Source organism: Schistocerca nitens, chromosome 1 (assembly GCF_023898315.1).
Source record: "Schistocerca nitens isolate TAMUIC-IGC-003100 chromosome 1, iqSchNite1.1, whole genome shotgun sequence".
NCBI lineage: Eukaryota > Metazoa > Arthropoda > Insecta > Orthoptera > Acrididae > Schistocerca > Schistocerca nitens.
This window is the reverse complement of record NC_064614.1, coordinates 1144420685-1144446045: the sequence shown is the minus strand read 5'-3', so window position 1 is coordinate 1144446045 and position 25361 is coordinate 1144420685. Positions and strand designations below refer to the sequence as shown.

Here is a 25361-nt window from a genome sequence, read left to right as displayed (position 1 = left end):
ATTACTATCAGTTTTTGCCACAGGTGATGTAAATGGCACAACCATTACGTGCCTTTATGCATAAGGAGATGTCTTTCCCCTGGTTGCAGCCGTGTGAAACAGCATTTTCCAAACTGAAGTCTATGTTACAATCTGCACCTTGCCTTGTAATCTAGCAACCAGGTCAACCTTTAGTGTTAGCATTGTAGAATGGGCTGTGGGGAGGGGAGGGGGGGCGTAAGCTCATAAATATCCTGATGACTCTGAGCAGCCTATTGGATAAAGGGCAAAGATGCTTAATTCAGCTCAAACTAGATATTCACAAGTAGAGATAAAAGTCCTTGCCATGGTTTATAGCTTACAGAAGTTTCATGGTTTCCTGTATGGTGCAAACTTCCATCTTGTCATGGATCAATAGCTGTTGGTTTGCTGTTTAACCCCTCAGTGTCACTGCCAGACGAAACAGCGCATCACCTTCAACATTTGGCGCTGTTCCTCTCTCAGTACAACTACAAGATTCACTTACGCCCCACGGCTACACATGTAAATGCTGACACACTCTCCTGTCTTCTGGTTAGTGTGGACCCAGTTTTTGACCAGGAGGAGTTACCCTGTTTCCACATTGACGAATGTGCTCAACAAACTATCAATGGTTTTCCAATCACTAGTACTCAAATTGCGCAGGCTAGTGCTGCTGATCTGATTTTACAGAAAGTGATACGTTGTGTACAACATGGCTGGCCTGAGACACCATCACAGGCATCTGACCCCCTCTCCTTAATTACTATGTATTTTGGCATTGAGTCTCTGTCAATAGTCTTCTACTCCTCGATAGGACTATTCAGCTCCTCACATTGCGGTTCCCTCGGCTGTCCGTTTGAACATCCTGCAGCTGCTGCACCCTAATCTCTAGAGTGCGGAGAGGGGTGACCACATACAAAGCATTAGCCTGCCAGCATGTTTTTTGGCCTGGTCTGGATGGTGGCATCAACTGTTTGGTTACGGCATGTTTGTAATGTGCATCATAGCAAGCTGCCCCGCGGGCAATGTTGTCTCCAGGGCCACAACCTTGTCAGGCCTGTGACTGTCTCCACACTGATTTCTCCAGCCCTTTCCTTAACACATACTGGCCAATACATAGTAACTGATGCATTCTCTTAATTTCCATATGTTGTTTGTTGCCTGTCAATTTCAACCTCTGCCACCATGGCAGCCCTGTAGAAAAAATTTTTCCATCAAAGGACTTCTGGCAACATTGGTCTCTGATAACAGCCCTCAATTTGTGTCACAGCAATTTGCCACGTTCTGCCTGTGGAATTCGCCACCTTTTTGCCCGACCCTTCCACCCTAAGTCCAATGGTGAGGCCAAAAGATTAGTTAGAACATTCAAAACACAAATGAAAAAGTAAGTGACTAGGTCCGTGTCCGATGTTCCCTTGGATCAATTTCTGTCTCCCTATCGGTTCACATCATTTGGCAACAACAGCCCCGCTGAACTGCTCCACAGGCATCAACCCTGGATGCTCCTGCATCTCCTGCAGCCCGGCCGGGACATCAACACTGCAGCCATCATCCTGTGTCTGGTCTGAGGTGGCGGTATTGGCATGTGGGTTTGCTCATCTCCAAAAATTTATTCCCGTCGTCATCTCCTGATGCCGCAGCCACCGGCTCTGCAACGTCTGTACAGCGGGAGGCCTCTGTGCACGTCATTACAACCACTTGTGCCTGTGCTTGGATGACCAGAGAACCCTGGCTGGGACACCAACGTCATCATGACAAGTCTGTGTAGCTTGACAGATCACCTGATGCAGGTGGGCCACTGCCATGATATATGAGGGGTCCCCTGTCATCGGTGGATGAACCTGGCTCAGCTTCTTCAATACCGCTACCAGTAATAATGTGCCACCACCTACACCAGAACCATCTCCTCTGCCTCAGCTGCCAACTGTGAAGGCACCACCACCATCACCACCACGCCCTGGACCTGATGTGGACATGGAGCTCACACCAACATCACTCACCCTACCATAGGGGTTGACATGAGAAGGCGGGAAGGCGGAATGAGAAGCTGATGACATTCCAAGTACTTCTGACTATATGCCTTAGTATCAGTACATCATCTCAGTCAGAGCCTCGTGAAGGAAGACGCCATGTACATCTCGCAAATCCGAGCTGTTCTCTAAGGGAAGAGGAATGAAGTAATGCGCACACACACACACACACACACACACACACACACACACACACACACACACACACACACACATGAAAGCTGCACACATTAGCAGCTTGTTGTCATCGACAAAAGTGTGAATACTGTGAACTTCTGATAGAGCCTACCAGGGACATGTGCCTATTTTCACCTTGCCATGCTACACTTGCACTCAGTTATCATATTGTTACTGGTTCAAATGGTTCAAATGGCTCTGAGCACTATGGGACTCAACATCTTAGGTCATAAGTCCCCTCGAACTTAGAACTACTTAAACCTAACTAACCTAAGGACATCACACACACCCATGCCCGAGGCAGGATTCGAACCCGCGACCGTAGCAGTCCCGCGGTTCCGGACTGCAGCGCCAGAACCGCTAGACCACCACGGCTGGCTATTGTTATTGCTTGCATACATTTGCCACATCTTATTGTGTTCAGTGTACGTTATGGTAAGTGGCGTACATACCACAAGTCTAATAAAGTTGTACTATGTTCTTGGTTGTGTTGTGTGTCCATGTTACAACAACCTGCCCTGCCATATTGGATAATGAAAACTGTTCACAAAATAAACACCTGAAAGTCTCCACTCTGCCCACTAAAATATTTTTCTTTACAATGATAATAACTGAAAATAATCAGAGGCCTCATATTTGAGTTAAACCACTTGTGAACTAAACATTAAAAAGGTAACTGCTAAGTATACGATAACTAGATATGCTGGTTTTACTAGCGGAATTGACATGGTTTCACTAGCAGAATTGACAAACAGCTCAAATCACTATAAACGACCAAGGTTCGAGATCTACACAAAATCTGCACCTGAGTAATCCATTCTCAATTACAATATGATGAAAAACGATTTGTTCATGTCATAATATACACCTGTCAATCATTTAATTAGGGTGCAGGAGATATGTCAAAAATTAGTAATATAATTCACCTACATAAAATGAAATCTATGGATATGGAGCAGTATTTTAAAGTTTACAATTTTCCCTGAAAACAGTCAGTCATATTTTCATGGTAATGCCAATGGTTAAATTATCAGTTTGTCTTTCATGGACTCTTCCACCAAGTAGTAAACTTTCAGTACCAGTGTATCATGTAGCTTCTTTTTCAGTAGACTTAGCTTCACATTCATGATGTTCTTATTGTTTAGCTTGTTGAAGATTTTCATTCCCCCATTCTGCGAAGTCCAAAAATGTAATTTTAATCGATGCGCAGGAAGCATAAAATTTTTTGTGCTATATGACTGATCAAAATGACTTTCTATGAATAATTCTAGTTTGCTGAATAAAAAGATTATTACCAGTAAGTAAATGTAAAGGGAATGGAACTGTTAGAAAAAAAAAAGCTTCAGCATACACAATATATTACTAGAACTTCCATACAAAACAAAGGGATATCTGATTACTGATTCATAATAATTGTGGTGTCAGCAAACACAGTAACATTTTGAGTGTGAGTTGTAGTAACACTGTTCACGTTTACGTCGCACTTCACTTAGCGTAGACCGGGACTGTGTCCTAGGCATGCCCGATGTTGACTGACTGGGCACGGCCCGTGCTGCTGGAGTTGTTGTTGTTACGCCGGCAGAGGTCGCGTCCGAATTCTCGCGTGCCCTCTGGTGGACGGGACTCTACTTGCGGCAACTACGGCCCGTGACGCGCCGTGCCAAGGTGCGCCTCCCGCGATCTTTCTGGTGGCTACTACACTCCTCCTCCTTCGGGGGGTGAAGCCACTGTGATCCACTGCGTCGGAAGGTGGAGCGTCGGGCAGGAGCGATGACCTCCACATCCATTAGATGGCCGGAGTCGAGGGGATCTGCCAACCCTCGAGCTGGAACCTTCGAATACGGCTGGAAGTGACCCACACGAAGAGGCCCCCGTCGTCCCACAACCGGAGCTCGGGACAGAACGGGTGACATGCTGTCGAACTCCGGATCCCGTTCCACCTCGGGAGGGGCAAGACCCAGTGGTGGGGACGAAGGGGAAGGGACAACCACATGTGAACTAGCCCCCTGAGAAACCGAACCTGCTAGGGGGGCCGGCTCTCGCTGGGGCATCTCGAATGATGGCGATGCCGGTGCTGGAGCTACTGGAGGCTGCCAAGGCCGAGAACCGTCGCAGTGCGGCAGAGTTACAGCGGGGAAAGGAGGTAACGTCCCCTGTGAAACCAATACAGGTGCCGGCAATGGGGAAGCCGGTGTCCGAGAGGTCGGAGGGTGGGCGCCTGAACCTGGACGTAGCTGATTTTGGTGACGACGTACCACCCGATCCCCCGCCTGCAAGGTATAGAGCCGGCGGCCATTTCGGCGCAGGACCACCGCCGGTATCCAACGTGGATTGCGACCAAACCCACGGGCCCAGACCGACATACCCAGTGTAAAGCCAAGTACTTCGTTTTGTGAAGACTGGCGAGGACCAGGCCAGAGGAGGTGCAGCAGAGTCCTAGGTTGACGCCCATGGAGGAGCTCTGCGGGGCTGCGGTCGCCCACTGGTGTGGTCCGGTATGCCGTCAAGAAAAACGTCAAGGCTTCCTCTGCAGGAAATTCGTGCACATACTTTTTCATCTGCGTCTTAAATGTGCGCACCATGTGCTCGGCTTCCCCATTCGATTGTGGATGGAAGGGGGGAGAGCAAACGTGCCGAATACCGAAGCGCCTACAAAAATCCTGGAAGGTCTGCGAAATAAACTGCGGTCCATTGTCTGAGACCAGGGTGATTGGCAGACCTTCCACAGAAAAGATTTTTGCTAGTGCCTGGATTGCAACTTCTGAAGTGGTTGAGGAGCAGCGAACCACATATGGGAATCGGGAATAAGCATCAATGACAATGAGCCAAAAGCCATTGAGAAACGGGCCTGCAAAATCGATGTGAACACGTTCCCATGCTTGGGTTGCCGGCGGCCATGAAGAGAACGCTGCCCTGGGAGATGCTTGTTGGCTCGCACACTGGGAACAGGCGGCCACCAAGTGCTCAATTTCTCTGTCAATACCGGGCCAGTACACATGTCTGCGAGCCAAGGTTTTAGTACGGGAAACACCCCAGTGCCCCGCATGTAGTAACGTGAGGACCTCCTTTCATAAACCTGCAGGAACAACCACGCGAGGAGCTGTATCATCGGTAGCCAGAAGGAGAACTCCTCCCAAGACCGAGAGGCGGTCTCGTAGAAGAAAATAATTACGAAGAGGGTCCGAGGCCCGGCCTGGAGGGCGGGAGGACCACCCCGGCTGAATGAGGCGAACTACTTGCCGGAGAACCGGGTCAGCCGCCGTTTCCCTGGCGACTCGAGAACTAGTGATCGGAAAGCCATCAACTGCTTGGCGGGATACCACATCCAAATGAAAACACATAATCTCCTCGCGATCGAACGTAGGATCCGGGCCCACCGGAAGACGAGAAAGAGCGTCGGCGTTGGCATGCTGTCCTGTAGGGCGAAAATGAATGTCATAATGGTACTTAGAGAGGAAAAAGGCCCAGCGCTGTAGTCTGTGGGCCGCCCTATCCGGAATCTGAGAGGCGGGGCCAAATAACGATATTAACGGCTTATGGTCAGTGATTAACTGAAACTTCGTGCCGTACAAGAAAGGGTGAAACTTGGTAACAGCGTAGACAATGGCCAAAGCCTCTTTTTCCACCTGGGAGTAATGGGCCTACGCGGGACTAAGCGTTTTAGACGCAAACGCCAGTGGTTGCTCGGAACCGTCTGCGTTGCGATGGGCCAGGACCGCCCCCACCCCATACTGCGAAGCATCTGTAGCCAGGACCAACGGCTTACGGGGATCAAAAGTAGCCAAACAAGGGGCTGAAGTGAGGAGGCCCTTCAACGAGGTGAACGCTCGCTCGCATGCAGGCGACCAATCAAAAGGAACACCCTTGTGCAGAAGGCAGTACAGGGGGTGGGCTATAGTGGAAGCCCTGGGAATGAACCGGTGGTAATAGGCTATCTTGCCTAAAAAAGCTTGTAACTCTTTCAGCGAAGTGGGCCAAGGAAGGTTGACGATACCTTGGACCAAACTTCCTAGTGGCTGTATGCCATGCCGAGATATGGTGTAGCCCACATACTCAATGGACGGTTGGAAGAAGGTTGACTTATGCAGGTTGCAACGCAAGCCCACAGACCTGAATTTGAGAAAGAGGGTGCGAAGGTTGTGCAAGTGTTCCTTCGTGCTGCGGCCTGTGACAATTATGTCATCCAGGTAATTAATACAATGAGGGATTGTCGACGTGACATGCTCAAGATAACGCTGGAATATCGCCGGGGCACTGGATATTCCAAAAGCCAACCGCTGGTATTGGTAAAGGCCAAACGGGGTGTTGACGACCGCCAGCCGTTTGGAGTCCTCATCAAGAGGTATCTGATGATAAGCCTCCGACAGATCGATTTTCGAAAAATATTGGCCCCCCGCCACGGCGGAGAACAATTCATCAGCACAAGGCAAAGGATAGGTGTCCACCACCAATTGGGAATTAATGGTGGCCTTGAAATCGCCACAAAGACGTAAATTTCCTGAGGGCTTCTTGACAATAACGAGGGGCGAAGCCCACTCACTGGAAGAAACGGGAAGAACGACCCCTAGGGCTGTCAGCCGGTCTAGCTCTTCCTTTACCTGAGGGCGGAGAGCCAAGGGGATCTGTCTCGCGCGTAGAAAACGCGGGCGAGCCGACGCCTTCAACGTTAAGTGAGCTTCAAAATCGGAAACACGCCCCAGGCCCTCCTCAAAAATATCTGGAAAGTCTGAGATCAAAGATTCCAATGAGTGATAGGGAACGTCTTCGGAGACCAACTGTATGGCGTCAGCAATAGAAAAACCAAAAGCTTGAAAAGCATCCAGGCCAAAAAGGTTAGCGGAGCTCGCATCACTGACAACAATAAAAGTAATAGGCCGAGTGACTGATTTGTAAGTCACGTCGGTAGTGAATTGACCCAGTAGGGGAATGAACTGTTTACCATAACCGCGTAGACGCCGGTAAACTGGCGCCAACGGGGGCGATCCAAGGTCGGAATAAGTTTGTGCATTCAACAACGAAACTGCCGCCCCCGAATCTACTTGCAGTTTTAACCGGCGCGACCGAACCGACACCTCGATAAAGAGTTTGTGGGCCGATGCGTCGGGAGCCTGGCCCGACGAAACTTCCTGAATGTCAACGTCCATGTCCTCTGTACTTGCTTCCTTCGATGCCTTTGAGGCTGAGCGGCAAACTTTAGCAATGTGACCTTTTTTATTACATTTGCGACAAACGGCCCAACGCTGGGGGCACTCTGACCGATCGTGATGTATATAGCACGACGCACAGGACGGCAACAGTGGCCGGCGGCCGGAATTCTGTTTACGCGCCGTGCGGGAGCGGCCGTAACGGCCGGATTGTACCGCTCGCACGTCGTCCACCCCGGACACAGTGGACGCGGCCGCGCCACCCTGAACCTCCGCGACGTCGCACCACGCTTCCAGCTGTTGACCTGCCGCGTGAGAGACTTCATACGATTGAGCAATGGACAGAACTTCCTCGAGGGAAGGGTCTTCTAACTGCAGGGCCCGTTGCCGGACCTCCCTATCAGGGGCCGAACGAACAATGACGTCGCGTACCATAACGTGGGCATACGACTCTCGCGACTGCTCCGTGACAAAATGACACTTGCGACTAAGACCGTGCAGGGTAGCGGCCCACGCCCGGTAAGACTGATGGGGCTGTTTCTTGCATTGATAGAACTCGACCCTAGCCGCCACAACATGCGTGCGGCGGCGATAATATGAAGACAGCAACGAACACAATGCGTCAAAAGACAAGGACGAGGGTTCCTGCAACGGCGCTAGCTGCCGCAAAACTTGATACGCGAGGGAGATATCCAAGACAAGAAGAGAGCACGACATACCTCCGCATCGGCAACATGAAACGCCTGGAAATGCTGCCGAAGGCGATGTTCATATGCGTCCCAATCCTCCGCCGTCTCGTCATACGGGGGAAAGGGAGGAGGGAACTGCGCCGGAGCAGACGGCGTGGAGAGCAACGCCGGAAGCACTTGTTTCACGGTGGCCATGAGTTCCGTCTGCTGCGCAACCAAAACTCGCACCAAATCCTCCATGCCGTGGAGAAACTGCGAAACCGGAACAACGACGCAACACGCGAAAGAACGACCCTACTCGTCGCCAATTGTGTAGTAACACTGTTCACGTTTACGTCGCACTTCACTTAGCGTAGACCGGGACTGTGTCCTAGGCATGCCCGATGTTGACTGACTGGGCACGGCCCGTGCTGCTGGAGTTGTTGTTGTTACGCCGGCAGAGGTCGCGTCCGAATTCTCGCGTGCCCTCTGGTGGACGGGACTCTACTTGCGGCAACTACCGCCCGTGACGCGCCGTGCCAATGTGCGCCTCCCGCGATCTTTCTGGTGGCTACTACATGAGTTGTGCCTGTACAAATGCGCGCTCGCATTTTTCTGTATCTGAGGAATTACTCTGTCTGATAGCTTAGCCTACTTTTACCACACAGCATGTAAACACAGACACCTGATACTAGCTAACAATGGGCCTTGATAAAGTATTTGCCATCCATGAGTCACTGTACTTTGCACTTACAGTGACTTGAGCTAGGCTGTGGGTGAAATCTCATTCACAGTAAATATGATTGCTACAGCCACCATGCACGACCTAACTGTTCTGTGGTGTAATATCCTTGATAAGGCAGACGTGATCACAGCACCAACAGAGAGATACCAGCCATAGTAAAGAACCTTCTTCCATTTACACCACTACTACATCAGAGGAGATGGTGCCATACTACTGACAACAGGAAGAAAAAAGTGTGCTGAGCCATAAATCCACACACACTCTCCTCCCATATCCTTCAGTTGATTCACATATCGCACGGGGGTGTGTCCAGAATGAAGATACTTGCACATTTGTATTTGTACTGGAGTTAAATCAACACAACAGTGGACTGTGCTGTCCTGTTCTATCACAAGTGTGCCCAAAATCTGCTGGCCTAACTGCAGCATTTCTCTGACTGGCCTATGCCCAAGCAACCATGGGAGAGAATTGTGTAGATTTTTGAGGTGCCTTCCAAGGAGCAACGTAGTTTCTCATAATCCACATGTTCTCCAACTTTCCATACGTAGCATACGTCTCCTGCATCACAGTGAGAGGAGTAATCAGGTGCTGGCATCAAGTTTTGCAACAAGGGCATGCCACTCACAACTGTGTCTGATAATGTCCCCCAGTTATTAGCCTCTAAATTCATATACCTCTGCCAGTGCAGTGGCATATAGCACCTAACCACCACCTCACTTACCCAGGATCTAATTCTGAACTGCAAAACATGGTCACATTTTTAAGAGGCAAATGTAGAAGATAATGAAAAACGGTGACGTCCATTAAATCTCTCACTAGCTTTGTTGTCACCTACAGATCCAATCCTGTCAAAGGAAGTACCAAACATAGTGAGTCTAGAGACCTGGGGCCCTGTGCACGCCCTTCTCTCCCATGTGCAGTCAAGTCTGTGTTTGCACCTTTGGCTGAGTCCTGGAGCATATTAAAGGCATCATGACCAGTTGCTGGGAATGCAACCATTTTGATGTCATAGCAATACAGGAGCAGTTGGCAGAGTATAGGAAGCAGCTGTGGCAGTGACTTCAATTACAGACAGTGCCCTGTGCAGCTGCTCTGCAATACATACACACAGGGCACCACAAGTACCCACAGTGCAGATGGTAAGTGGAGGCCCACCCAATGCCACTGACACAGCAGAGGTACAACCTGCGAACACAGTGACCCACAGTTGGTCACGAAAGGAATCACGGAGAAGACAGGTGCCAACAGAGGAGGTATCCTCCCCACTGTCCTGGCCTCTCCCAGCACGCACTCTGCTAGATGTGAGCCAAGCACCATTTCACAACCAAAGGAGCGGCCACGACCATCCTGTGCACTTACACTCCCATTGCCTGGTCTAACTTCTGACACTGTCATGCAGGAGACATTGAGTGAGAATATCAGCATCACTCCATCAATCTCACCCATTTTTGACCCTACACGCCGATTAAAGAGGGGAAGGATTTAGTATCCTATGATGTATATATCAATTATGAGACAGAGAACTTCACAGTATCCAAGTCAGCGGCTTCGGATCACATCCATGTAAAGCAAAAGCAATAAGTACACTGGGCACACCCTCTAATAAGCAAGCATTAGCCATGCACTGTTGAGTGGCTTCAAAGTCCTATGCTACTCACCAATCTATCACTTCCTTTCTGTAAACACAGCCTTCAATCACAAGTCATTACATTTTCACCACAATGACCCAGCATTCTTATTTTGGATTACAGTTTCGGCCTTCTCTGTTGGTTCTATGGAGTTTGCTTGCAACGACTTTGGCATGTTTCTGGTTTTCAGTTATCCTACCAATTTATACTGGGGCTATATTTGCTGGCTGGACTGCTTCCAGCTCTAGCATCTTGTGGTACAATTACTTCATTGGTTCACTTTGTGTCTTACACAGCTTCACTGTCCTGCACAACTCATCAAATGCACGTGTTCCTATCATGACAGACAAACAAAGAATGTGATAAGACTTCAAAGAGGTGTAAAGACTAGCAACTCACTTTAATTATTCAGAAATATAAAATTGTGCACTTCACAAAACATAAAAACGCAGTATCCTATAATTACGAGGGGTGTCCATAAAATAATGTTCCCAAATTTTTTTCACAGTGTAAAACATATTTTAATTTCATGAATGCACACATTTTTGGAAAGTTCAGACTTTAATCTATTTTTCTACATAGTCGCCACTGAGGTCAATACATTTTTGAATGCGGTGTATGAGCTTTTAAATGCCTGAGTCAAACAAATCTGCCACCAAGCCGCACAGATACCACTTCTTCCAGCTTTTCCCTGTCACTGAAATGTGTTCCACCCAGGTGTTTCTTCATGTCAGGGAAGAGATAGTAGTCACTTAGGGCTATGTCTGGGCTGTAGGGTGGGTGTTTAATAATACCCCATCCAAATTTTGCAATGAACTCGTTGGTGGCTTTAGCAGTGTGAGGTCGGTGTTATCATGAAGCAAACGCACCCCCATGGACAGCATACCCCTCCTCTTGTTTTGAATTGCACGGTGCAATTTTTGCAGTGTCTCACAGTACCCGGCAGCATTGATTATTGTACCAGTGGGCAAGAACTTGCATAACAATACCTCCTTCCTGTCCCAAAGCACTGTTGCCATCACTCTGCCAACACTTTGCGTTTGTTTGAGTTTTCGCGATCTTGGCGACTGTGGGTGCTTCCATTGTTTGGATTGTTCTTTGGTTTCATCAGGTGTGCGGTACTGCACCCAAGTCTCATCTCCATTGATGATGGAGTTGAGGTCTTCCTCACTATGAGTTCCGTGATCTTGAAGAAGTTCTTGGGCCATTTCACAGCGTTGACGTTTGTGGTCTTTGGTCAACATTCTTGGCACCCACCTCGCGCAAACCTTAGCAACCCCAGATGCTCTGTCAAAATCTTGTCAATAGAGGTTTTGCTGACATCAGGGATCATTTCGGAGAGCTCACGAACTGTTAATCTTCGATCTGAGAGCACCGCTGCCTCCACTTTTGTGATTGTTTCATCAGATGACCATCCAGAATGCTCCTCATCACGGACGTCAGTATGCCCGTTCTTGAACACACTGCATCATTTGTGCATGTGTTGTACGCTCATACACTTGTCTCCATACATTTCGCATAGCTGGGAATGGATTTTTGCCGCTGCAATGTTTTTTGCAGACAGGAAACGGATCACTGAGCGCAACTCACACCTGGTGGGTGAAGCGAGGGGGAGATCATTCATGTATGGCTGCCAAGCCAAGACTGAGCTCCGCAGGCAGCTTGCTAGGGAGGGGATTTGAAGTGGGGGAACCAAGGTACACTACAGAATCACGGGATCCACCGTAACAGTGCATTTCAGGACTGTAGCGCCCTGGGAACCTTATTTTATGGACAACCCTCGTACAATGTCAATGAGTCACTAACTGGAAACACCCATCTCATACAAATATCTTTTAACAATTTGTGGGAATATGAAATGGAACGATCACATATGCTCAAACATAGGTAAAGCAGGTGGCAGACTTTGGTTCATTAGTAGGAATGTTAACAATAACACATATTCACAATTCAGGTATAGATAATGGAAGAAAAGTATTGTATCACAGAATAAAAAAGTACGTCTCAGTCACAGGAGATGAATGCTGGGGGAAAAAATTATGAAGTATACAGATAGACGGAAAATTTAACTCTTTCTTTAAAACATTCCTACAGCAGTTATTTTCCCCTAAAATATACACTCCTGGAAATGGAAAAAAGAACACATTGACACCGGTGTGTCAGACCCACCCTACTTGCTCCGGACACTGCGAGTGGGCTGTACAAGCAATGATCACACGCACGGCACAGCGGACACACCAGGAACCGCGGTGTTGGCCGTCGAATGGCGCTAGCTGCGCAGCATTTGTGCACCGCCGCCGTCAGTGTCAGCCAGTTTGCCGTGGCATACGGAGCTCCATCGCAGTCTTTAACACTGGTAGCATGCCGCGACAGCGTGGACGTGAACCGAATGTGCAGTTGACGGACTTTGAGCGAGGGCGTATAGTGGGCATGCGGGAGGCCGGGTGGACGTACCGCCGAATTGCTCAACACGTGGGGCGTGAGGTCTCCACAGTACATCGATGTTGTCGCCAGTGGTCGGCGGAAGGTGCACGTGCCCGTCGACCTGGGACCGGACCGCAGCGACGCACGGATGCACGCCAAGACCGTAGGATCCTACGCAGTGCCGTAGGGGACCGCACCGCCACTTCCCAGCAAATTAGGGACACTGTTGCTCCTGGGGTATCGGCGAGGACCATTCGCAACCGTCTCCATGAAGCTGGGCTACGGTCCCTCACACCGTTAGGCCGTCTTCCGCTCACGCCCCAACATCGTGCAGCCCGCCTCCAGTGGTGTCGCGACAGGCGTGAATGGAGGGACGAATGGAGACGTGTCGTCTTCAGCGATGAGAGTCGCTTCTGCCTTGGTGCCAATGATGGTCGTATGAGTGTTTGGCGCCGTGCAGGTGAGTGCCACAATCAGGACTGCATACGACCGAGGCACACAGGGCCAACACCCGGCATCATGGTGTGGGGAGCGATCTCCTACACTGGCCGTACACCACTGGTGATCGTCGAGGGGACACTGAATAGTGCACGGTACATCCAAACCGTCATCGAACCCATCGTTCTACCATTCCTAGACCGGCAAGGGAACTTGCTGTTCCAACAGGACAATGCACGTCCGCAAGTATCCCGTGCCACCCAACGTGCTCTAGAAGGTGTAAGTCAACTACCCTGGCCAGCAAGATCTCCGGATCTGTCCCCCATTGAGCATGTTTGGGACTGGATGAAGCGTCGTCTCACGCGGTCTGCACATCCAGCACGAACGCTGGTCCAACTGAGGCGCCAGGTGGAAATGGCATGGCAAGCCGTTCCACAGGACTACATCCAGCATCTCTACGATCGTCTCCATGGGAGAATAGCAGCCTGCATTGCTGCGAAAGGTGGATATACACTGTACTAGTGCCGACATTGTGCATGCTCTGTTGCCTGTGTCTATGTGCCTGTGGTTCTGTCAGTGTGATCATGTGATGTATCTGACCCCAGGAATGTGTCAATAAAGTTTCCCCTTCCTGGGACAATGAATTCACAGTGTTCTTATTTCAATTTCCAGGAGTGTATATGTGTAAAACAGAAACAGTGGCAAAGGTAAGGGATGGACAACTCCTGGGATTAATATATTGTGAGCTATGGAGAGAGTTCTGCCATATTCAGAAGACAATCAGTTGCCAATTGTTGAAAATCAGTTACCACTAGCAAGGTAAAGTTCTCCAATTTGTTATTAAAAAGTGAATCTTGTATTCTATGCAAAAAATAGTATTCTCAAGTAAAAATCATTTCAAACATTAATAAATGCGAAACAAACAAAAATTGCAACCGAAATGACACTGCCCAATAGTTTCAAAAATGAACCTAAGCAGATGAAAAAAGTCATCGTCTCATTAAAAAGCTTAGTTCTGCTGCCTCCGATCACGTCTCTATCAGAATACAGGGTGTCCAAGTTAAAGATATAATAATATAAAATATAACAACTTGCAAAGTACTTGAGATATTTATTGACGATATGTTTCTACAAATTAGGTAACTTAAAATGTTTTTTATACATCTAATGCACCTTGATATGCTTGCCATCAATGGCACAACAGACATCTAATCTGTATTTCCCTTGTCTCAAAATGTTTTACAGCATTGCAGGCATAACATTTGCAATAGCTGCACAAATGCGATTACACAGATCTGGTAGATACTAGATTCTTCATAAACCCCCACAGAAAAAAATCAAGTGGCATAATGTCTGGGCTTCTGAGCGCCAAGCAATCAATGGACTATCTCTCCCAATCCACCAATCTGAAACTCATGATCAAAGAAATTACTCACAATGTTCGCAGGATGGCATGGTGCACCATACTGTCGAAAGTTTACATCATGAAGAAGTTGCGGGTAGCCTGTGGAACTGCATGCTTGGCGTGGTGACTCAACATCAAAAACAAACTTCCAGTTTCCTGAAGCCATTTGCCCCACTTCTTGATTGTTAAATAAGTGGGAACATTGTCAGTTGGTTGCAGTCCATACTCACATTGAAAATGATGTTTTACTAGTGTAATAAACTTTAGCTCCACATGAGAAATCACATAGGACACCTGCTGTGGAGTCCACATGGCTACTGACACAAGTTTACATCAACAAAGCAGTTACGTGCATGCACACCTGGTACCAGCTGCCTCGAGCAAACAAGGAAACATTTTGAGAAACCATGCTTGTAGAAACAAACCACAAATAAATATCTCAGGTATATCTCAAGTTAATAATTTTGTATAAATATGTGTTTAATCCAGACACCCTGTATTGTGCTTACTAGATAAGATTACCCTTCAGCTATTTTTGTAATCAATCAATGACTCAGATCATGTTTCCTGAAAAACTTAACACCTATCTCAGCCTTAAGAACCATGGACCTTGCTGCAATGGAGTGGCTTGTATGCTCCTGTGATACAGATATCTGCACTATAGCTTCAACAACATTGGACAGTTATCTGTGGAGAGGCCAGACTACCATATGGTTCCTGAAGAAAGAGAGCAGCTTTATAGGAGTTGCAGGAGAAAGAATCAGATCTGGCAGTGTTACATAAACCAACATAGTACTGCTATGTTGGTCCTTTGAACACCTAAAACCAAGAGGATACTACAGCCGTTATATTAACCAAGAATATGTAACACTATCGTATGGGCTAATAGTGATGGCATTCCCTTTGGTAAAATGAGATCTGCTGATGGGAACTACTTCGGAGGATCCTGCATCAGGAAAAACAAAACTGGCATTCAATGGGTAAGTGTGTGGGGTGCTAGATCCCATAATCATGTAGTTGATTTAGAGAATTTAAAAAGAAAAATGCCTAGGTTGAATTTTGATGTAGGGTGAATAAGTGAAGTACAGTGCAGAATGAATAGGATTACTGGTCACAGGAGTACACAGTTATAACACAAAAGTAGACAGGAGTAGGCCTAATAATGAATAATAAAATAGGAACGTGGGTAAGCTACTATGAACAGCATAGTGATCACATTACTATAGCCAAAGACTGACACAAAGCCAATATTCACCACTGTAATGCAAGTGTACTTACCTACTAAAACATGAGAGGGGTTTGACAGGGCACTAAAAGACCTAAGTCAACACACGACCACTGGAGTAGGTGACATTTAACTCAGAACTATTAAGATCCTTAGAAGAGCCAGCCATGACAAAATTATTTCACCTAATATCCAAAATGTATGAGACAGATAAAATGCCCTCTGACCGTAAGAAGAATGTAATAACTTCAATTCTAAGGAAGGCACATCCTGAAAGGTATGAATATTAACAAACCATCAGCTTAATAAATCAAGGTTGTAAAAAACTGACATGAATTATTTACAGAAGCATTAAAAAATTGGCTGAAGTTGATCTCGAGATTAGTATGGGTTTTGGAGAAATGTAGGAACATGCAAGGAAGTACTGGACTTGTGATTTACCTGCGAAGATAGATTGGAGAAAGGCAAACCTATATTTATAACATTTGTATGTAGGTTGGAACTTAAATAGGGGCAACACTGCTGTGGAGACACTATGCAATGGAATCTACAGGGCTATTACAAATGATTGAAGCGATTTCATAAATTCACTGTAGCTCCATTCATTGACATATGGTCACGACACACTACAGATACGCAGAAAAACTCATAAAGTTTTGTTCGGCTGAAGCTGCACTTCAGGTTTCTGCTGCCAGAGCGCTTGAGAGCGCAGTGAGACAAAATGGTGACAGGAGCCGAGAAAGCATATGTCGTGCTTGAAATGCACTCACATCAGTCAGTCATAACAGTGCAACGACACTTCAGGACGAAGTTCAACAAAGATCCACCAACTGCTAACTCCATTCGGCGATGGTATGCGCAGTTTAAAGCTTCTGGATGCCTCTGTAAGGGGAAATCAACGGGTCGGCCTGCAGTGAGCGAAGAAACGGTTGAACGCGTGCGGGCAAGTTTCATGCGTAGCCCGCGGAAGTCGACGAATAAAGCAAGCAGGGAGCTAAACGTACCACAGCCGACGGTTTGGAAAATCTTACGGAAAAGGCTAAAGCAGAAGCCTTACCGTTTACAATTGCTACAAACCCCGACACCCGATGACAAAGTCAAACGCTTTGAATTTTGGGCGCGGTTGCAATAGCTCATGGAAGAGGATGCGTTCAGTGCGAAACTTGTTTTCAGTGATGAAGCAACATTTTTTCTTAATGGTGAAGTGAACAGACACAATGTGCAAATCTGTGCGGTAGAGAATCCTCACGCAATCGTGCAGAAAATTCGCAATTCACCAAAAGTTAACGTGTTTTGTGCAATCTCACGGTTTAAAGTTTACGGCCCCTTTTTCTTCTGCGAAAAAAATGTTACAGGACAAGTGTATCAGGACATGCTGGAGAACTGGCTCATGCCACAACTGGAGACCGACAGCGCCAACTTCATCTTTCAACAGGATGGTACTCCACCGCACTTCCATCATGATGTTCGGCATTTCTTAAACAGAAGATTGGAAAACCGATGGATCAGTCGTAGTGGAGATCATGATCAGCAATTCATGTCATGGCCTCCACGCTCTCCCGACTTAACCCCATGCGATTTCTTTCTGTGGGGTTATGTGAAAGATTCAGTGTTTAAACCTCCTCTACCAAGAAACATGCCAGAACTGCGAGCTCGCATCAACGATGCTTTCGAACTCATTGATGGGGACATGCTGCGCCGAGTGTGGGAGGAACTTCATTATCAGCTTGATGTCTGCCGAATCACTAAAGGGGCACATATCGAACATTTGTGAATGCCTAAAAAAACTTTTTGAGTTTTTGTATGTGTGTGCAAAGCATTGTGAAAATATCTCAAATAATAAAGTTATTGTAGAGCTGTGAAATCGCTTCAATCATTTGTAATAACCCTGTACTGTTGCCCCCGATAGCACAAGTTGTTGACATACCTACCTTACCTCCGAGCAAATGGACTCACCCATCCCACAGGTGCACACAATCTAGGGAAACACAGCCACTTGTGAGCGACTGGTCTAACGTAACGGTGTCACTATGTTTTCGAAACATGAACAATGGAGTTGGATCAAGATTGAATGTACCAGAGGTTGTACAGCATGATAGTGTCATCAAGGTCTTCAAAAGGCATGCAGGAAATCGGCATTGCCATACAGAACAGTGGCACGTTGGGTAAAAGCCTTCAACGAAGGTCGGCAAACTGTGGCAGACATGCATCGGGCAGGTCGTCCTAGTGTCTCATGATTCATGAGTTTGCCCACGAAATCGAATTAGCGCATACAACTGTGCTTCGCATCCTGAAGGAATCACTGGGTATGTGAAAAATTGCATCATGAGGGGTTCCGCATGACTTGACGGAAATGCAGAAGAAATGGATGCGTTATGACACTGCTCAGACGCACTTGGAGTACTATGAGCGTGAAGGAGAGGCTTTCTTACACTGTATCGTAACACTGGATGAGACATGGGCTACATTGTACAAGCCAAAACTGAAATGCTAATCCAACGAATGGCGTCATTATGGGTTGCCATGAAAGACGAAAGTGCCATCAGAGTCCTAGTATTGGTGAAAGTTGTGGTGATTCTCGTGTATGACTGTGATGGTGTTATCCTAACGCATTACATTCCTCCACGGCAGACAGTCAGTGCACAGTATTACTGTTCATTTTTGGAGCATCACTTGCAACCAGCTTTGAGAAAGAAGCGGTGATGCTTTCTGCGCAACCCACCAACCATTTTCCACGACAATGCACAGGTGCATACAGAGCAAGCTGTGGCTGCTCTGTTCAGTCAATGGGATTGGGAAGCACTGTACCATCCACCATACTCCCCGGACTTAAGTCCTTGTGATTTTGATGTGATTTCGAAGATGAAGGAACCACTTCATGGCATTCACAATTGTTAATGATAAGAAGTTTTGGCCTTTTTTTTTTCATTCACATTGACAGAATGTGCTAATACATCCATAAATATGTCTATAGTCATACATCCTGAGGTTTAAGCTGCCCCGCACTTCCAGGTACACTGTTGAGGAGTAGATGATCTAAAAAATGCACAAGTGGAAAACAAAATGGAGAAACTGCTTTTTCAGTGCCCCAATAATGCCACACATGGTTACAAGTTAGTCTCTCTCTGTATAAATTATCTTCCTACTTGCTTTTGGCCACATGCAGACATTACCTTTCCAGGCTTTTGTACTGTTGTGAGGCCTGTCTCATCAAGTTTGCATATGCCTTCTGGTCCAAATTTGAATTTTTTTTGTAAATTGGTATAAAACTTACCAACATTTGACCAACTGGAATTAGTTGCAAGACTCAGACTAGTAGCTTCAGGTTATCTAAGTGAGAGCTTATGCCTCTTCATAAAAGAACAAAGTCACACTTTCCCAACCATGTTTTCTTGTTGTCAGTTTGTAGAAGTTGCTTATTGTTAGCTGCAGCAAATTTATATGCTACCTTCCTTGTAACTGTGAATGATAAACTATAATGCATACAGCTATTTCTTTTAAATAGGAACACAAAGAAATGTCTCCTACAGGTGTAAACACCTTTTTGTGCTAATTTGATGGCCATAAGTTTACATCATGGTCATCATTTTAAATTGATTACACACTGCAAAAATACTAATTCTTTTTTTGATACCTGTCATTGCTAGTTTCAGATCTTCAACTAAATATGATCGGTGGTTGGTTGTACGACTGCAAATTTGTGGCATCTAAAAGTAAAAACTTAGTTCTAAAGTATACTTAATCACAATTCTTACACAGTATGATGTAAAATATTTTTGAAATTATGTAAATCACAAAAGTAAATAATTATATTGAGGTTAACTGGACTGGCCCACATAATCTGTCTCCCTTGGTGTCCAGTTAACCTAACACACATTTTTTTCCTAAGTCACTAAAACAATAGTTTCTGTAATAGCTCTTTCTTTATAACTCCATTACATCCATGTCTTTTCACAATACATCTCTCTCTTTGATGTCTATACTGTTTACTTGTAGTTAAGATGAGAAAGTGTTACCTCAGTGTCAGTGAACAGTTGCAAGACCAATATTAAATATGGTAACCATCAAAATTCTCGTTAAATAAATAAATTTCAATAGCAGGATAGTCGTGCTGTGGGCACAGGAGTATGTGTTTGGGTGTCTGCATGGTTGTTTGGATGAATATGTGTACTTTTTCATAATATTATTAACATTACATTTTGTTTGAATTTTGTGTGTACATTTTGCAAGAGAAAGATCACGAGTAGAAAACCAGTGTGAACACTGTTTTCTGTAGTGTTTCTGAGTGGTTGCCCTTCCTGTATTTTATGTAGAATAGTAAATGGAATAGTCCAAATAGGAATTTTAAACAAAACTTTGGGTAATAACTAGAGTATGTCAATGACAGCCTGATTTTTATTAAAGTATATTCAACAAGTAAACAGACCTCTTACTTTGCCACGTAGAGTGTTGGCAATAACTTTTATCCAGACTTCAGCTTCATCTTTGTTGTAAGTTTTGCCTCCTAATTCATCATTGAGAACACTATGGATCATTTCTTTCACCATTGTTGTCTTGAACCTGTAACAGTAACAATTTTGTGCTGGATATACTCAGCTTTAATAATACATCTCACATTCATGAAATATAATCAAATGTTTATGTGATGATGTATTATGTTTGTAATCATTTTATAATATCCAATAGTGAGCGAAACCAACGGCCTTGCCACAGTGGTAACACCGGTTTCCTCAGATCACCGAGGTTAAGCACTGTTGGATTGGGCTAGCACCTGGATGGGTGACCATCTGGTCTGTCGAGTGCTGCTGGTAAGCAAGCGGAGTGCACTCACACTTTGTAAGGTACACTGAGGATTTACTTAATTGTGAAGTAGTGATCTGGTCTCATAAACTGACATACGACTAGAAGAGCATTGTGTTGCCACGTGCCCTCCATATCTGCATCCAGTGATGCCTGTAGGCTGAGGATGACACGGTGGCTGGTCGGTACTGTTGAGCCTTCATGGTCTGTTTGGGTGGAGTTCGGTTTAGTTTTAATAGTGGGAGAAACTTGTTGTAACTGCGACCAGGATGGTCGCGGGGTAGCAATGACAGAAGGCACGGTGGGACCCGCGGAGAGGCCCGCGAACAAGAACACAACAGAAGAGGACGGACATGACCAACGAAGGACAGAACGAATACAACAAGACCGAACAACAGTCACACAAAGAAACAAACACGTCCACTCGTACACGAACCAGGAAGTAAGCAGTCTAGCACAAAGCGAGGTGTAAACCGACGTAAGGGAGATTAGACTGACTGGCTGAGCGAGAGGCTGGCGCTTAAGTACACTATCGGGGGTGCCGCTATTGGCTGCTGGGACCACATGTTCCACTGTGGCGCCCTCACAGTAAAAGCGAGCCAGGAGGCGCATGCCGCCACAGCTTACGGCGCGATGGTGCAGAGACCTCTATGGGTCTTTGACGTCCATGACGTCTAGCACGGATTCAAATTCCACGCTGCGCGGTACCAGAAAACTGATTTATGAAAAAAAATCTTCAGAGGCTTGACAAGAAGAGTGTTTCTGAAGAAAGCATTGTTCTTTTCTTTTATTTGTAGCCTAAGTAAGTTGGCAGAAGACTTTCTTATTGTAATTTCCAAACAGCAGCTTGAGTACTTCTGTGAAAATGACAAATTGTCTACTATTGTATTGCTTCCTCATGCTCTACTATAATTTCGGCTTTGTATCACTTGTCAAGTCATTCATTATTTTCCTTTAAACATGAGATACAAGAGTGCATGTTGTACTGCATCTCAAGACCATGATATTCATTATCTGACCACACAACAATTGTTGTGTTAATACTGCTTACATGATACGTTAGAGTACAAAGTGAAGTGTCATCTAATTTCATAATAATTTTATACAACTGGCTGTGCACATACTTTAAACATAGTGTGTAAAAGAATAAGGACACAGTTTCAGAAGGTAAAAAAATTTACTTCTCGCATTAGATGTTTAATGCATACACTGTCTGCAGCAGTAACTGTCCATTATTATGTGATGAATACAAATCTGTAATCCTTCAAACTGCACTGCCTAGTCACGTAACACTGATCCACAAGGTAATGAAACTCTGCTGTTTTGCACGCCTAGTTTGAAGTACTGCACGGTCTGCAGTATTTGACAGATGGAGTGATACATGAGATACTCATATTGTTTACAGTTGCATCCATTAGAAAATTGCCACTGGTACAATGTAATCCCATATGGTTGCTCAGTTCCTCCATATGTAGATACTCAACTATTCACCTTAACACTGATGTGGAATAAGCCTTTACTGACAAGAACTGATTTTTCCAGAAAACTGTCCTCCTTTTCTCGTGATCATACCTACCAATTCTGCTCAATTAAGTACACAACTATGCCACTAGCATTCAATGAAGAAATTGTTCAAACTGTTACATGGCTCATATTTACCACTTTCATTATGAGTGGTCCACGCTGGTAGAACTCAGAGACTGGATTAATAACATGTAATGTTGTACATCAATAACCGGAGTGAAAATCAAGCATATACTACTCACAACAAATTCAAGAAATTAATTGTGGTTTTTTTCCTCATTTTAATATAAAAGGGGCTATCCAGGAATGAAGAAGTTTAGGATTTAATATTCCAATAGTACTTGTACACACCTAAAAGAATGACCGAAGAACCTAGAAACACTGAATCCTTTTCAATACACTTTTATGCAAGAGAAGACCAAGAATATCTCCATCAATAAATGCTAGAATAACTCCATACAAAAATGTTACCTGATATCAATGTAACTGATACACTGTCTAAGAAAACAGACAAATTCTAAGTACCAAAAACAGTTACCTTACATTCTAAATATGCCTGGCTGAATCCAGGTGGTTTGACATGGTGTCAGCTTGATGTCTCCTGGGGGGTGATTAATTTTTTTATCTGGTGTGCTGATGAAGGGTACTAGGAAAATATTGCAAATTAAAAAAAAAAAAAGGAATATTTCCACTGTTCTGAATCTATCTCCTTATTCTTGAAAACCAATCAGTAACTCACTTCGTTTACAGTCTTCTGGCAGCAGAGTATGACATCAACCATATCACTTGATCAGCTCTCTGTTTAGGTGAGTATGAACTTGCAGTACAAAGCTAATGTTACATGCTGCTATACCACAACAGAATTCTGATGTCGACTGCAACTCATGACACATTTTTTATTTATTTTTGTGCTGGAGTGTTGTACTGGAAGTTCTAACTCTCGAGTCTGAAATCTGAACGAATGATTTTTTTTTATTTTTTAATATTGTGTGTCATCTATTCCTCTGTCAAACGGTGTAGTAATAGTCAAAGCTTCCTCGATGTAATGTAGTTGAGAAGAATGGTGATGCTGACGTGGACAGACCTACAGCTTCTTCTCCTTCAATAAATTTCAGTACTGCAACAATGTTCTCTTAAGTGACTGGAGAAAAATGTTGAACAGAGCAGAAAGCATCCTGAAAGCCACTTTCTAGCTCAAGCTAGCTATAGAATATACTTGACAGTCTTCTCATGTGACTCAAAACATTTTCTCAAAGCAGTGATCGACAACCAACCCCCAACAAAAATTGCATTGTACCTGTGGTAAATCTCTGTTACCAATCTGATCGTACCAGCACATCACCAGATGTTACCATAACAGGATGCGAGGCACCAGCTTTTCTCTTTACGATTCAACTCACCCACACCCAATAGCTAAGGTCCAGTCACCAAGCAGTGGCATGATCAAACATCAAAGGCAGCACAGCATCAAGGTTGGTGCACGCAGCTGACAGACAGTGCAACCTCGAGATACTGACTAGCAAAATACATAATATAATGTCGGAGTGGAGTGCACTCTCTCTCATTCTGTTATGATTTGTTCACGTGCTCACTTCACTCTGCTCTTGGGACTCTCAGTACCTAATCGCACTCGGCCTGACATTGTACTCGCACTTTGTATGGAACTTCTAAAGTGTGTTCTCATTAAAGTGATTTTAATATTATGTACATACTTATTTGTGTGTGTGCGTAGTTACTATAAAAGTGGCAATGAGTGCAGATGATCATTCACACGTGAGAGCAAAGTTTTATCAGTGCATGAAGTAATATCATCAATCGAATAAGACTTGGGCTGTGGAGTTGCAAGATTTAAGTCAGAAGTGTCAATTTGTTACTGCCAACATTAAGGAATTTGACTGGTTTGGGATGCTATCATTAGATCAGTTCCTGATAAAGAAGTCTGCCAATGGGTGCTGCAGTATGAGGAGCCACCTTACAAGACGTCCTTTCTATTGCACAATCATTCGAAGTTTCTCATGTGGCAAGCTGTCAATTAGGTTCTTTGGCAGACATGGTCACTGTAAACTTAGACAACGGAAGGGACTCACTTTCTAGCACAACTCTGGACACAGAAGCAAGGCAATGCAGTAAGACCAGCCATCACACTCCACAAAAACACGTCCACAGCAGACCAGTTTCCACAAGCCCCTACCATCTTGCCTCACTTGTTTTGAGAGGACAAATTGCAGCAGTATGGCACATTCGGTCTGCTCCAGCTTCAAGCTAAGGACATTAATGTTGTCAGCACAGCATGTGACAATCTTGTGACTGTTCCTAACAAACTGTTCAACAATGTGCATATTAACAGGACATCCCTAAGATTACAAGTGGGTACAGCCATGGCAGCATCACTTCTTAAATCTAACATACCCCTCCACTGTCTTCTACTTTGTGTCGTCTTGTTAGTTATAACAGGCAACAAATCACTATCCATGGACAATTTACAGCAGGGATGACACATGAGACAGTGGTGAGCTAACTGACATTCCTTGTGATGGACTGTGCTATTACAAAAAATTTGTCTGGCTTGGATGCTTTTACGACATTTGGATTCATGGTCACTGATTTGATTCCTCTAGTTTTTGACTTTGTGTCCTATCAAGAGTCAGATGAACTGTGCAAGGAATATTCAGTCCTTTTTTCACCTGGGTTATGTAAGACCACAGATATTGCAGCACTTAAGTGACTATCAAGAAACCAAATGACAAGCTTCGTCTTTGTGGCGATTTCAATGTGGTGTTCATCTCCATAACCTTTGGCTTCTATTTCAGACCCGTACAGGATGCAGGTCTCAAGTGCAGTCTGGATAAGTCACATTTCTTCCAACCCTCTACTGACTACCTGAGGCACGTCATTTACTGTCGGAGGACCCAGCCAATGAACAGTCACATTGTGGCTAGTGACACCATAATTCAACAAACTAAAGTAAAGGAGCTCCAAGTAATTATAGGCACAGTTGTGTATTACCACAAATTCATCCTGTGAGCAGATACTGTGGCATATCCTCTAAGTCAGACGTAGTGTTTGTTTGGACCCCAGTTTGTGAGCTAATGTTCAAGAGTCTTTGTTCAGGCCCGTACCTGGCCACGTATCAGCCAGGTTGAAAATTTACTG

General features: G+C 45.3%; 1 protein-coding gene across 1 annotated transcript in view; it reads right to left on the bottom strand.

The window, feature by feature from the left end:
- The window catches only part of LOC126199669 (dynein light chain Tctex-type protein 2B-like), a 106593-nt gene that overhangs the window by 51819 nt on the left and 29413 nt on the right, over positions 1 to 25361 (bottom strand). The window contains exon 2 of the mRNA XM_049936600.1: positions 20311 to 20444. Within this exon, the coding sequence (XP_049792557.1) occupies positions 20311 to 20444 (134 nt within the window). The remainder of the gene's footprint in view (positions 1 to 20310; positions 20445 to 25361) is intronic.